The following is a 15,990-nucleotide window of genomic DNA, read 5'->3' as shown; positions in this document are numbered from 1 at the left end:
GTTTGTCTATAGCGTTTCTTCTTACCTTCAAAAGTGCTGTTGCGGTACTGTGGTCCAAGGGAGCATTTTTATTTAGGTATTCCAGAACTTGCTCATATACTAAACGTTCAAAGGCTTTAGAAAGCGCAGGGAGTATGAACACAGGACGAATGTCAGAGAGAGATTGTGGGTCTAAACTTTTTTTTTTTTTTTTTTGCTATTTGCTTTACGTCGCACCGACACAGATATGTCTTACGGCGATGATGGAATAGGAAAGGCCTAGGAATTGGAGGGAAGCGGCCGTGGCCTTAATTAAGGTACAGCCCCGGCATTTGCCTGGTGTGAAAATGGGAAACCACGGAAAACCATTTTCAGGGCTGCCGACAGTGGGGCTCGAACCCACTATCTCCCGATTACTGGATACTGGCCGCACTTAAGCGACTACAGCTATCGAGCTAGGTGGTCTAAACTCTTAGGTACCAGTATAATATTCAATATTGTCTGTTTTTCAGACAGTAGGGAAAATTCCGTTTAGTAAACAGTAGTTCAGTATGTGCGAGAGTATAGGCAGGACAGCACCAATAATGTTATGTATAAAAGAAATAGGATTATCATCTACACGCGTGGCCTTTGATTTAATCGAGTACAAAGCCTTTTTAACCTGATTTTCTGTGACACTGTGAAATGTGAATGGTGGATTGGCTGGAGGGGAGGGCGGTGATTCGGTGCAGTTTATTGGGGTAGGTTGAATATTTATTCTACTAGAGTAATCGTTCAATTCGTCAAGTAGAATGTCAGGAGTTGTCTGGCTCTGTTGATGTTTCCCTATTCCCAGAGCTCTAAATTGGTCCCATACGCGATTGGAATTAAAGTTGTTAGCTAAATTCCAGAAATATGCACATTTTTTATTTCTGATTAACTGCTTTGTGCGATTTCTTAAGATGCGGTAAGATTCGAAGTCTGTGTCATCTAAGGTTTGTTTATAATGTCGAAATAACGAGTCACGGTGGGCCATCATTCTCTTGGTTTCAACATCTAGCCATGGAGAAGGGCGAGAAACCTTTATTCGATGTGTATGTGTGTGTTTCTTTGCCGCATTAATCGTATAAAATGTCACTTCTTTATAGCTTATCACATGACCATTATTATAATAAAATTACCGTATTTATATTCTAGCTTGGGGACTTGGTGTTTGTCCCAACATTTTCCTCTTCATATTCAGACAACATTCTACACTACCAGACACCAAAGAAACACCAACAGTGATTACATCCCTCCATATAGGGTTGCGTCGGGAAGAGCATCCGGCCGTAAAACAGGGCCAAATTCACATGTGCGACACAGTTCGCACCCGTGACCCCACAGATGTAGGAAAAACGAAAGAAGAAGAAGAGGAGGAGGAAGAAGAAGAAGAAGAAGAAGAAGAAGAAGAAGATTACTATTAGCTTCCGGAATCCGCACGAATCCACCACTCTTACTTGGATCCAAGGACACTAATTTCCTTTTTAGGTATTCTATACCACCTAAACTCTGGAAGTTTGGTCACCTATCAAAATAAATGGCCCCCCCCCCCCAAACTGAAATCCTGGCTACGCTACTGCTATTTAGAAACTGCCTCATGCCTGCTTTATCAGCCATATGGTACTGCCTAATAGTCCTACTTTTAAGACCTTCCTTTCTATCACATTTATTTTTAACTACGACAAAAACAGCTTCATGATCACTAATACCATCTATTACTTCAGTTTCCCTATAGAGCTCATCTGGTTTTATCACCACCACATCCAGGATATTTTTCCCTCCGGTTGGTTCCATCACTTTCTGAATCAGTTGTCCTTCCCATATTAACTTATTTGCCATTTGTTGGTCATGCTTCCTGTCGTTCGCATTTCCTTCCCAATTGACATCTGGCAAATTCAGATCTCCCGCTACAATCACATTTCTTTCCATGTCGTTTCTCACATAGCTGAGATATCCTATCAAATAATTCCGAATCCGCATCAGTGCTACCCTTTCCCGATCTCTACACTCCAAATATATCAAGTTGCCTATTATCTTTAGAAATGAGCCTTATACCTAGAATTTCATGTGTCTCATCTTTAACTTTTTCGTAGCTTACAAATTCTTCTTTCACGAGAATGAACACTCCCCCTCCCACCATTCCTATCCTATCTCTACGATACACACTCCAGTGCCGTGAGAAAAGTTTTGCATCCATTATATCATTTCTCAGCCATGATTCAACACCTATTACAATATCTGGTAAATATATATCTATTAAATTACTTAATTCTATTCCTTTCTTTACAATACTTCTACAGTTCAACACTAACAATTTTATGTCATCCCTACTTGATTTCCAGTTCCCTGTTCCCTGTTCCCTTATCACCGCTCCCTAGGCCATCCCGTTTCCCTGAATGTACCTCCTTATTACCCTTCCAAACAAATTTCCTAACTTATACGTACCACTGCAGTTTAAATGAAGGCCATCTGAGCACAGATCCCTATCTCCTACCCACCCATTAGGATCTGGAAATTTCATTTGTTGACTAATAGTCTTTCATCCTATTTTTCTTCACATGGCCCATCAACAAAACAGTTGCCAGAAAAACCAAGATTCTCCACGGTTATGCCTTGCCACTTATGTAACTTCGACTTTTCCTTTACATCCGTATTTTCCGTAACAAATAAGTAATACTTGTTCATTTCTGACACTATCAAGTTCATAATACAGTAGAAGTCCGTTATAGCGAGAATTGATAACATCAAAAAATTTACTCGCTATAACAGATTGTCGTTATATCCTATTTTTGTATAAAAGTCGGAAAACCCTTCCTGCACTTTAAAATCGGTATGTAACGGCGATCAGTTTGTTCAAAACTTGTGTTTCCGCAGATTATATCCACACTACGGCTTACTTGTTTGTTATTTTTCGTAATCCGATACTACGTGAAAGTGTATGTTTAATTTCATTCTAAAAAAAATATAGTACAGTATTTCTCCGAATCCAAGATGGACCTCATTTTTTCCTTCAAAAAATTTAAATCAGGCTCAAAAAGAAGTTTGTAAAATCATATGAATGCCTTGTTGTACAGTACGCCTACGCATTTTTAGACTACTTTTAGACGCCGAACATTGACTTTCGTCACGCCATATTTTTTTTTCTTTTTTGTGGCTGCACAATTATTATTGTTACCTCTACTACAGTGGTAACACAAAACAAGGCACAAGCACAGTTAAAAGGGAAAGGTAAGAGCACAATATCAGAAATCACTACACACTTGGAAAAACATTAACTGGCATTACGCAGATCTCCAACAAAAACATGTACGTAAATATCAGTAGGGCCAACTAGTGGACAACAAACCGGGAAGATGAAAAAGACTGGGAACCTATCAAAGGCATGGACATGGCTTAGATAGCGGATTCCGAAATAAATCGCCGTGATCCTTAGATTTGAAAAATATTATATATAGAATAATTTTACAAATACATTCCAAATACAATTCCAAGTTACGAACTATAAGTTCAGTGATATACATAGCTTAGAGGTTCTTTGATATTGCTTTCGTAGCAGTGTAAATTCAAAATTTCAAATCAACTATACATCTAGTTACCAATGCAGTTGTACAATGCAATTTACAGTGAACTGAAACAGGTTCTCCAAAATCTAGCGTACCTCAAGTGATACAAAACTACCAGAGGCAAACCCCAAGGGAAATACAATAGAAGTCCGCTATAGCGAGTGCGGCATATAACGAGAATTCCGTTATAGCGATGACATTTTTCTGTCCCTTCAAAATTCCTATATTAAACTGTGTATCGTCCTTCGGTTACAGCGAGAACCCTATTACTGGCGCATCCGTTATTACAAGCGATTAAACGCGCGCGATTTTTTCCGTTACCGATATTTATGCACCCCAGCGATGATACTGCATGCGATCGATTACCTTCGGCATCGTTTCCTCGCTGTGTACACTAGCGATTTCTCTCGTCGACATTCGAAGGCGATGTCGGAGTCGATTAGTAATATCCGGCGACAGTTGTTCCGTAAAGAAAATTCGAAGTGAAAGAGAACATATTTTCGTAATAAATGCGTAATAACGGTTGTTAATTCGTTAAAATTAAGGCTGACTAAACGACCGCTTAATTGTGAGGCTAAATACTGCAATTAAGTAAGAATGGCAGAGTGCTTAATTGATTTCAGAGGTTAGTTTATGTTTTGTCGCGTCTGGTTAAATTACGGAAAGGCTATTATGAAAATTTATAGCGAGAAATGTATAATTTCTCTACTGGCGCTTGAAGTGTGCTTTCATCATACGTATAGTACAGTTAAGTTAGGATACGTGGCGCTGTTTGAATAAGAAAACTGAAACGTTTGCAACAAAATGCTATCGATCATCTTCGGTACGGTATTGTTTTCTCACTTTGTGCATTTGCGAGAGTGAAGGAGAATTTCCTGTTGTGTATGTTTATCAGGAACTCAAGGGAGACTTCATTAGTTAGTCGGAACATAGAAAAAATGATGAACTCTTCTCAGAAGAACTCTTAAGGTTTCACTTTACTTTTTCCTGCCTGCTGGCTCTTCAGAAATGTGTGCGCGTGTGTTTTGTATTCAGGAATCATTCAAGACGAATATTTTCGCACTACAAGATGTGTGGTTAAGGTTATTTTTAATATGTATAACTTTCCCTGTTTTCATCTCCTTGTAAGATGTGTATAGTTTAATTTCCTGTTGCGTATGTTTATCAGGAACTCAAAGGAGACTTCATTAGTTAGTCAGATCATAGAAAGAATGATGAACTCTTCTCAGAAGAACTCTTAAGGTTTCACCTTACTTTTCCCCGCCTGCTGGCTCTTTAGAAGTGTGTGCGCATGCGTTTTGTATTCAGGAATCATTCAAGGCAAATATTTTCGCACTGCAAGTTGTGTGGTTAAGCTTATTTTTAATATGTATAACTTTGCTTTCTCAACGATGCATGTGTTTCTACATTCGCCCCTGTTTTTATCTCCTCGTAAGATGTGTATTATTTAATGTAACACCTTGTGTAAAAAACTGGGTTATATGAAGGAGTTATATCATGTTCAAAATCATGCTTTCACCTCTCTGCACAATATTTAAAATGAAATTTTACCGTTGGTCTTTATAGCTATTGTTGAGAGTGAAGGAGAATTTCCTGTTTTGTATGTTTATCAGGAACTCAAGGGAGACTTCATTAGTTAGTCAGAACATAGAAAAATGAGAACTCTTAAGGTTTCACTTTACTTTGTCCTGCCTGCTGGCTCTTCAGAAATGTGTGCACATGTGTTTTATATTCAGGAATCATTCAAGAAGAACACTTTCGCACTGCAAGATGTGTGGTTAAGGTTATTTTTAATATGTATAACTTTTGTTTTCTCAACGATTCATTTGTTTCTATACTCGTCCCTGTTTTTATCTCCTTGTAAGATGTGTATTGTTTAATGTAATGCCTTGTGTAATATAAATGCCTACATGCTTGCCTATTCCCACATTTTGGCTGATGATGACGCAAATCAGCGTTGAAACTAGTTCCAAGTACAAATACATGTTATAAATAAACTATAACATTTTTGTATTGAAAAGGTAGACCGTTTTAAGTTTTCCTATCATCCTTTCTCAGTTCAATACGGACAAAAATGAAATTCCTAGGTTTAAATTTGCGAGCTCTCTCGTTGACATTCAAAGGCGATGTTGGAGTTTATTAGTAATACCCATTGACTGCTGTTCTCTAAAGAAAATTCGAAATGAAAGAGGAAAACATCTTTTTGTAATAAATGCGTAAATAACGTGGCCGATAGCAGTTGTTAACTCGTTAAAAATAAGACTGAAGTAAACGATATCTTAATTTTAATGTTATATACGGAAATTAAGTAAGAATGTGTGATACTCCTCAAGATATGGCAGAGTACATCACTGACTTCAGAGGATATTTCATATCTTCTCACGTCTAGTTACGGCTATTTATATGTAAATTTTTCGCGAGGAGGTTATTTCTCTACATGCGTTTCAAAAATGTTTTCATGATAGGCTACATATACGGTTAGGTTAGGTGAAGCTGTTTGAAGAAGAAAGCTGAGGTGTTTGCCACAGAAATCTCTGGAGTGTTACCGTATTTTTCCGAATCCAAGACTTTTTTTTTCTCAGAATGTCATGTGAAAACTCAAGAGTTGTTGCATTCGCGGCCTAACAGTAAGTTAATTGATACCACTGGCAACTACCGCGGTAACCACGCTGCTTCTTTTCACACGCGCACAGAACTCGTTGACAATAAACGACCGCCTCTTTACCACACATCGCTAGCCGCGACAACCGGTTGTACAGAGAATGTGTGTTTCTCAAATCTGCAGAATGACATCAAAGCATGCGACCCTTCGAATTCTAGAAAAGCCATGGCTACTCAGTGGCAGAGTCATAACGCGTCTATTGTACTTGACGCGTAGTAAAATTAAGGTTTATAGACAGCAGAAATATTTTCGTGATGGATAGTCGTATTGTAAAGATACGTGGAAAAGGTATTGCCGGCAAATTTTCAACGGGTTCTAGTCGATATTATGATGCCAATTATAAGTTAATGATATTAAACACACGGAAATGTAGAATAATTGTGCAGCCACAAGAAAATATGGCATAGGCCTAACTAAAGCCAGTATTTGGCATTAGCATGAAGACAAAGAGCTAAAAAAATGCGTACTGTACAAAAAATTCATTCAGTGGTCCGCAACAAGGACGCTTTAAAGAAGTCAAAGATGAAATTGTGAGGTATGTGCACGAAAAACGCAAGGGCGGAATGGCCGTACCGTGGCGCAATAAACTCGTTCGTTGACTTTCAACGTTCGCGATTAGGCCAATACATCACTAGCGAGACGTGCGTGTAGCGGAAGCCAGTTATATCTGACGCTGCGTAAAAGTAATAGTTTTATAGACAGCGAGAATAATTTCCTGATGGATCGTTCTATTGTAGAGAAGCATGGAATAGGTATTGACAGAAAATTTTCAACGAGTTCTCTTCGGTATTATGATGCCAACGTCAAGTTAATGGTTCTTAAACCCGCGGAAAAAAATAAATGTGCAGCCGCCAAAAATAAAGAAATACGGCATGACGAAATGAAAGAGAACGTTGGCGTCTAAAAATGCGTAGGCCCACACTAAGACAAGGCACTCATATGATTTTACAAACTTCTTTTTGAGCCTGATTTAAAATTTTTGAAGGAAAAAGTGGGATTCATCTTGGATTCTGAGATATACGGTACTATATTTTTTTCAGAATGAAATTAAACATACACCTTCACGTAGTATCGGATTACTGTAACTACTGCAAGCTATTGAAATACTGAACAGATAAACGTTGACTCAACTAAGTGTAAATAACAAGGATAATGGGCGCCACCTGCAAAACAATTGCAGGAATATTTAATTATGTAGAGCAACGAGCCACTCCCTCTCCCAAGGCGACGGTCATCAGGCTGACGAGGCTCCAGACTTGCTTTTTAACCTTACCTGTTGCTATATAACCCCTGAAATTAAATTTGGGTAACATGCCAGGTTCAGCCTCACTCCACTGACAAAATACTCACTTTAAGTTTGATTCTATGACTTTACTCCCAGAATAAGAATTTATATGTGACAAACACCAAGAAAAATAAACACTTATGCAACCCACTTAGTGCTTGCTGTTTACATAGAGCTAATATACACAATACTACCCAACAAAATCATCTCTTCACGAGATTTATTCGTTTGCCGTCTACAAAGGCAAATTACACATCATTAAACTCACCAATAAAAATAGAACATCGAATAAGAACTAATATGTGACAAACACCAACAAAAATAAACACTTATGCAATCCACTTAGTGCTTGCTGTTTACATAGAGCTAATATACACAATACTACCCAACAAAATCATCTCTTCACGAGATTTACTCGTTTGCCGTCTACAAAGGCAAATTACACATCATTAAAATCATCACTAAAAATAGAACATCATTATACTTTTAACATACCTCCAGGTAAGAGCCCCACTGCACTCCACTGTTACCGTGAATCCTAATCTGGTAGAGAAAAGTACGACGACTATTTCTCTACATACGGATGCAACCTTCTTTACTAACAGCATCCCTAACCTTATTTACACTTCTTCGTCGTCTTGAATTCTTTCCAATTGCTGGCTGGACAGAAAGCGTTACATGTCCGGAGACAAGCAAACAGCAAAATTCTCCATCAACTGAAGCTGCATACCCGGCTGACAAGTTACAAACACCTTCTTTTACAGAAAGTCCACTGCAATGCCGGTCAGTCGTTGAGATTATACCATGTTCACTCCGTATCAGATACTCACGATAGCAGATCGTATAGCAAACTGCGCAAATCCGTAGCTCCCGCAGACCAGTACAAATGAGAAACACACAGTATCAGCATCAGAGTCAGAAACAGAATCAGAATCAGAATGACTCGCCGCACACGCGTACACACTTATATATGCTTGCTACACGTGGTTATAGCGTCCTGAAAAGTTCACTGGTAGCAACGCTCACACCGGCATTTCTTCCCGCGTCACTCTGTCAACCCAAACCTCGCTCAAAACAAAGCCCTCGCATTGGCTATCGAGTATATGATGCGACATAGACCGTCCACTCATGTATGTCCACATTGATTCACTCCAATTCTTCAACCGATACAACCTGCCGTACCCCGTGTTTTCAAGCCACTTGTTGCAATACATCCAACTGACTTCAACCGTCCTTCCCGATATAGTCGCAGTTTTCCCGGTTGCACAATCCTTACGGCTAGGCCATATTTGCAGACTCTTACCCAAACGGAAATTTATACAAAATATAATGATGAACATATGCAATATTCCCTAACTATACATTCTTCTTATAATATTACGTTTTTTTACATGGTAAATAAACAAAATTACATGATTTTAACCTAACAAACCATATACGAAAATTTCCTAACCTAAAAACTCGGGGGTCGTACATACTCGTACATACGTACGGTTACATTACGAAAAATAACAAACAAGTAAGCCGTAGTGTGGATATCATCTACGGAAACGCAAGTTTTGAACAAACTGATTGCCGTTTCATACCGACTTTAAAGTGCATGAAGGGTTTTCCGACTTTTATACAAAAATCGGATATAACGAAAATCCGTTATAGCGAGTAAATTTTTCGCTGTTATGAATTCTTGCTATAACGGACTTCTACTGTAATATTAAACTACAACCTACATATCTTAGTGAAACAAGAAATGGGAATGCCTCAGAAACGAACAGGTAAGCCCAGCTGAAAAACAAAGGCGTCATAAGTAACTAATTTGGCGAATCTAGGCGAGGTTAGGGTAAACTCCTGTATGAAATGCAAATCGGAACATTACGGAAATTTTAGCAGGAACGGAATTCAAGAGTGCTTACCCGAGGAGAGTGCCATCCCGGGAACCGGGCGACGTCAACCAGATAGGCTGCTCACAGACAGATAGACCAAGACCGACAGAATTCAGAATACCGAATTTTTTTGAACATTGCCTCGCTCACTATATATAGGAAATTCCGGCCTTGGAGCAGCTAATCAGCGTGCACAAGTTCCCTATCGCCACCTAGACTCACCAATCACAACCTTACTTTCGGTCGCGAACTTTGACTAACATTCTAGAATACGCCTGATCGCGAATGTCGTATTTCCAGAACAGTCAGAAATATTTTCTAGAATACATTACCCACAAAACAACACACCCTGTTCCATAATTCATGTAACTTTCTGGATCCTTCCAGGAAATATAGAACAGAATTCTACTATTTAGAGATGCACATGTCACCAATCTTACACAGTACAGTTTAGGTCATTACGTTATATCATGCTTTACAAATAAAAGTACATGTTAGGTCATTATAGATAAAACATCATATTGTACTTCACAAATAAAGTCTTTAAAAAAATCACTTTCCACTTGTACTACATAGTTCACTTGTGACAATTATATATTTCCGCAGGTTTAAGGACCATTAACTTAACATTGGTATCATAATACCGTAGAGAACTCGCCCTCTCTACAATACAACGATCCATCAGGAAATTATTCTTGCTGTCTATAAAACTGTTACTTTTACGCCGCGTCAGATATAACCGGCTATCGCTACACGCATGTCTTGCTTGTCGGGTTCGGCCAAATTCAGCGGCTAGCGATGTATAGGCCTAATCGCGAACGTTGAAAGTCAACGAAGGAGTTTATTGCGCCACGGCATGGCTATTCCGCCCTTGCGTTTTTCGTGCACATACCTCGCAATTTCATCTTTGACTTCTTTAAAGAGTCCTTGTTGCGAACCACTGAATGCATTTTTTGTGTAGTACGCATTTTTTTTAAGCTCTTTGTCTTCATGCTAACGCCAAATATTGGCTTTAGTTAGGCCTATGCCGTATTTCTTTGCAGCTGCACAATTATTCAAAATTTCCGAGTGTTTAATAAACAGTAACTTAAAATTGACATCATAATTTCAACTAGAACCCGTTGAAAATTTGCCGGCAATACCTTTTCCACGTATCTTTACAATACGACTATCCATCACGAAAATATTCCTGCTGTCTATAAAACTTAATTTTACTAAGCGTCAAGTACAATAGACGCGTTATGACTCTGCCACTGAGTAGCCATGGCTTTTCTAAGAATTCGAAGGGTTGCATGTTTTGATGCCAATCTGCAGATTTGAGAAACACACAGGCACTGTACAACCGGTTATTGCGGCTAGCGATGTGTAGTAAAGAAGTGGTCGTTTATTGTCAACGAGTTATATGCGCGTGTGAAAAGAAGCAGCGTGGTACCGCGGTAGTTGCCAGTGGTATCCATTAATTTACTGTTAGGCCACGAATGCAACAACCCTTGAGTTTTCGCATGAGATTCTGAGGACAAAAATTGATTGGATTCAGAAAAATACGGTATTACTCCAGAGATTTCTGTGGCAAACACCTCAGCTTTCTTCTTCAAACAGCATCAACTAACCTAACCGTATATGTAGCCTATCATGAAAACATACCTGAAACGCATGTAAAGAAATAAACTTCTCGCGAAAAATTTACGTGTAAATAGCCGTAACTAGACGCAGGAAGATATGAAATATCAACTGAAATCATTGATGTACTCTGCCATATCTTGAGGTGTATCACATTCTTACTTAATTTCCGTATATAACATTAAAATGAAGATATCGTTTACTTCAGTCTTTATTTTTAACGCGTTAACAACTGCTATCGGCCACGTTATTTATGCATTTATTACGAAAATGTGTTATCCTCTTTCATTTAGAATTTTCTTTAGAGAACAGCAGTTGATGGGTATTACTAATCAACTCCAACATCGCCTTTGAATGTCAACGGGAGAGCTCGCAAATGCACGAAGTGAGAAAACTATACCGTACCGAAGATGATCGATCGCATTTTTTTCGCAAACGTTTCAGTTTTCTTATTCAAACAGCGTCACAAATCCTAACTTAAGCGTATTATACGTACGATGAAAACACACTTCAAGCGCCAGTAGAGAAATGATACCTTTCTCGCTATAAATTTTCATAATAGCCTTTCCGTAATTTAACCAGACGCGACAAAATATAAACTAACCTCTGAAATCAATTAAGCACTCTGACATATCTCGAGGTGTATCCCATTCTTACTTAATTGCAGTATTTAGCCTCAAAATTAAGCGGTCGTTTAGTCAGCCTTAATTTTTAACAAGTTAACAACCGTTATCGGACACGTTATTTACGCATTTATTACAAAAATATGTTCTCTTTCATTTCGAATTTTCTTAATGGAACAGCTGTCGACGGATATTACTAACAGAGTCTGACATCGCCTTCGAATGTCGACGAGAGAAATCGCTAGTGCACATAGCGAGGAAATGATGCCAAAGATAATCGATCACATGCAATATCATCGCTGGGCTGCATAAATATCGGTAATGGAAAAAATAGTGCGCGCTTAATCGCTCATAATAATGGATGTGCCAGTGACAGGGTTCTCGCTGTAACCGAAGGACGATACAGTTTAATATAGGAATTTTGAAGGGACAGAAAAAAGTCGTCGCTATAACGGAGTTCTCGTTATATGTCGTACTCGGTATAGCGGACTTCTACTGTATTATGATCAACAACTTCCTTGAAAATCGAAACTTCAAGTCTTGACTCATTGTCATTATCATTATCATTCACATTAAGATTATCACTAACACCTGAATTCGAAGCATCAAAATGAGCAGAAAGCGTAGGAAGAGACATACCTACAGAACTCCACTTTCTTCCTTTGGTTTGAACAGCTGACAGCTTAGCTTTCTTTGTGACAGCGGGTTGCACTTCGTCCTCAGTTTCCGTGTTGTTGTCTTCCGAGGAATTACCTTTTCCACTCTCATCGGACATAATACGTTCTCTATCACCAGCATAAATATCAATTTCATCATCAGACTCCTCGTTAGTCAAAATATTATTTATATCTTGCGGAGCACGCCCACATCCTCGACTTAATCTCGCCATTACCACGTGTATTTATTTACTGTCAGAGAGTGTTTGTTTCTACGGAAACCAGAGATGAGGGAAAAGAAAAATTATGTGTATTGTCTAGGAATAGATGTGCAATGCACTCACAGGAAATAACAATAGAAAACAGTTCCCGGGTGTTGTCGCAATTCGTAGCACAATCTCGTAAGATATTAGGTTAGATGACTACAGATGCTGAGACAGAACTTCTTCAGAGAACATACGAGATGTGACAAAACATGGAATAAACATCGCTGAACATGTCAAACATCACCAAAATTGTTCTAAAATTCTGCTAGTATGATGTCAGGAAACAATTTCAAACATTCAACATGAATTCAGGCTCAAACTACGAGTGTAAATAGACGGCAGTACTCCCGTGGGCCACACGCAACACTGCCGTAAATAGACGGCAGTACTGCTCAATGGGTTAATAGTGTGTTTCATAGTGTTTTTTTTTTTTTTTTTTTTTTCCACAGGTATGTTATAGTGTAATATTTATATGAAATTTTCATGTTCGAGAGTCTGAAAAGCTTTTAAGTTACATTAAACTCAGTCAACACTGTAAATTATGGTTTCTTTCTTAAAAAAAAAAAAAAAAAAAAAAAAAAAAAAAAAAAAAAAAAAAAAAAAAAAAAAAAAAAAAACCCTTGACTGGGACACACTCACTTGCTAATGGCAGCAGGCCACAGTACTGTGTACTCCACAGACAACTCTAAGCTGGACTCATCGCGCAGAACGTTATGTATCCGAGCCAAGAGAGAGATGGCAACAGCTAAAGCTGTGGGGTCACGCAGCTGAGCAAAGAACTGATACAATCCAGACTGACTGTGAGGGGACCCACAATGGGTTGGCGAGTCTCGATGGATCACCGTTGTTGTACCAGAACCAGACCGCTTCTGCTGCAGACTGGAGCCAAACACAGCAAGGACTGTAACATTTAAAGATAAGCAAAGTATTCAGCAAACTAAAAATCTAAATGCAGCAACAGCAACTAAATGTATAGCCAAGTAGACATGTTGAGTAATAAAATGGAGAGATGGTTGAAAGAAGGAAGAATGCATAAGTAAATTAAAAGAATTACAAATAAAAAGAGAGAAATGCTCAGGAAGACCCAGTTGAGGATGGACAGACCTGGTTAAGATCAACAGGCAATGAAATTAGAGTTGGATGAGGACTAGAGGAAAAAAAACCAGCAAAAATGGAGAAAATCCAGATTTGTCCCAATCTGGATGTATCTGGATATAAAGGAAATAGTGACAATAGTAAGTAATGGTAAGGGAACAAGGAAGTGTATAAATACCATATTTCTCTGCAGAGTAGACTCCCTTTTTTCTGCATTTATAGCTGCAAAAAGAAAGCTGGGTCCAACATGGGATCATCATCATCATCATCATCATCATCATCATCATCAATGTCCCACTCCAGTCGTCTGGGTGTGGTTTCCAACATACGATAACTTCCCATTCTGTGCAACGACAATGAGATGAAATGGTGTATGGAATAGTAGAGTCAGTGAATACTTTGGGGGATAAATTTTAGTCCTGGATGAGTGTTTATGTATTTATGTCCCTAAATCTATGGGAAGTTTGTAGTGTGAACCTTTCTAATCTTTGCCTATGTTTAATTAATGTTTAGGAACGAATATTTTCATACCTGTTCAGACTAGGATGTTCACAATACCATAAGAGAAGTAAGGCATCTCACGTCACTGAAAAACTTGTACTGAACTATATTGTGTGTGGGGAACAGACCCATCATTTGATAAATTTTTGCAGTGAACATTTCAGTATCATGTTTATGATTCTTAAAGGGGGAATTTCTATGTTTTATCGTAATAAATTTGTCCAACTGTAACATATTGATTTATCATGACATTGTTGGGAAAGCATACAGATCGTTACATGTCATAATGAGGCTACTTAAAGGATGCAACAAAGAATTAAAAGAAAAAAGTTACTTGAGTATGGTTCGTCCATTATTGGAATATGCAAACAGTGTTTGGGATCCTCACCAAGAATACCTCATCATCATCATTTCCCTTTATCCAGCTGTAGCCGGGTAGGGGCAAATATGGTTCCTCTCCACTTTCTTCGGTCTTTCCACCACTCCTCTTCCAAATAGATAGTGTGCAGAGGAAAGCAGCAAGATTTGTAACAGGGGATTTCAGGAGAAAGAGTAGTGTATCAGAAATGTTAAAGGAACTTGGGTGGGAAACTTTAAGTAAGAGAAGGGAGAAAACTAGACTTATAGGATTATATAGAGCCTATACAGGAGAAGAAGCATGGGGAGATATCCGTGAGAGGCTTCAGTTGAAAAATAATTATATCGGCAGGACTGACCACAAATATAAAATTAGAAGGAATTTTAGCAGAAGCGATTGGGGTAAATTTTCATTCATTGGGAAGGGTGTGAAGGAGTAGAACAGTTTACCAGGGGTAGTGTTTGATCCTTTTCCAAAATCTGTACAGATATTCAAGAAGAGAATAAACAGCAACAGAGAAAATAAATGAAGTGTTAGAGGGCATTCGACCAGTGCAGGTTAATGTAAATAAAAAAATTAAAAAAATGTGTGTGAATAAATTAATTCCATCCCCTGGTCTAAGGAGTTTGGACAGCCAAAGTAGGGGACTGCCTGTAGGGGTGAAGTACAGTGGGGACTTCGAGGGCCCTGGGACCTCTGTGAGGGCCCTTCAGGAACTCTGAAAAGTGGTGGCAAAAGGGGCTCTGGTTAAGAAGCAGCAGGTCGTTATGCTACTTAGGATCCAGAACGGGTAAAAAAAAAGTAAATAAATAAATACAATGTAAATATTCATCCTATACCAGTTGTATAGTATCATTTGAAGTAATTCCGCATACTGTATATCAGTTGACTATATTTGTAAGTAGTACAGGAGATATTATAAGTAGAATTTTGTAAATAATATAAGTTTATTAAGGATGAGCTGTGTGTTTAATAGAAAACATTGTTAGCGTAAATTGTATAATATTGTATTATAGGAAAATTTTCTTCTCTTGTTAATTTAATATTTAGTGCTTGACAATGTGTACCATTTGCCACCGAGGTAGACACCTCATTTGCAAATAAAGAGATTTTGATTTGATTTGAAGTTGGTATCTTAGTTCCTATCCTGCTCCTATTTCATTAGAATAGTTACTGAGTTTTTATTTGACACACTGAAAAACCGAAGTCTGCCAGATGAAGAAAGCAGAGAGGCAGTAAGATACATAAGTGGTGCCCAGCCGTGGGACGTTATCTTTGTTTTACAGGTCATTACCTACGTTGGAACAACAGGGTTGATTTCCAACTTGGTAAGCAATAATGAGTGATTTTGTTGAAAAAAAAAAAAATGTTAAGTTAGATAAACGTGAATGATAACTACATAGGATCAGTAAGCGGAAATAACCTATCTGATCACTCTATGGACATGTCAAACATTTAATTAAATGCAGTCAATTAGAATA

General features: G+C 38.3%; 1 protein-coding gene across 1 annotated transcript in view; it reads right to left on the bottom strand.

Moving 5' to 3' along the window:
• IntS8 (integrator complex subunit 8) overlaps positions 1–15,990 on the bottom strand; it is a 275,398-nt gene that overhangs the window by 62,406 nt on the left and 197,002 nt on the right. Inside the window, exon 12 of the mRNA XM_067136226.2 lies at positions 13,195–13,456. Coding sequence (XP_066992327.2) covers positions 13,195–13,456 — 262 coding nt within the window. The remainder of the gene's footprint in view (positions 1–13,194; positions 13,457–15,990) is intronic.

The sequence above is a fragment of the Anabrus simplex genome, chromosome 1, assembly GCF_040414725.1.
Source record: "Anabrus simplex isolate iqAnaSimp1 chromosome 1, ASM4041472v1, whole genome shotgun sequence".
Taxonomy (NCBI): Eukaryota; Metazoa; Arthropoda; class Insecta; order Orthoptera; family Tettigoniidae; genus Anabrus; species Anabrus simplex.
This window is presented reverse-complemented; position numbering and strand designations above follow the sequence as displayed.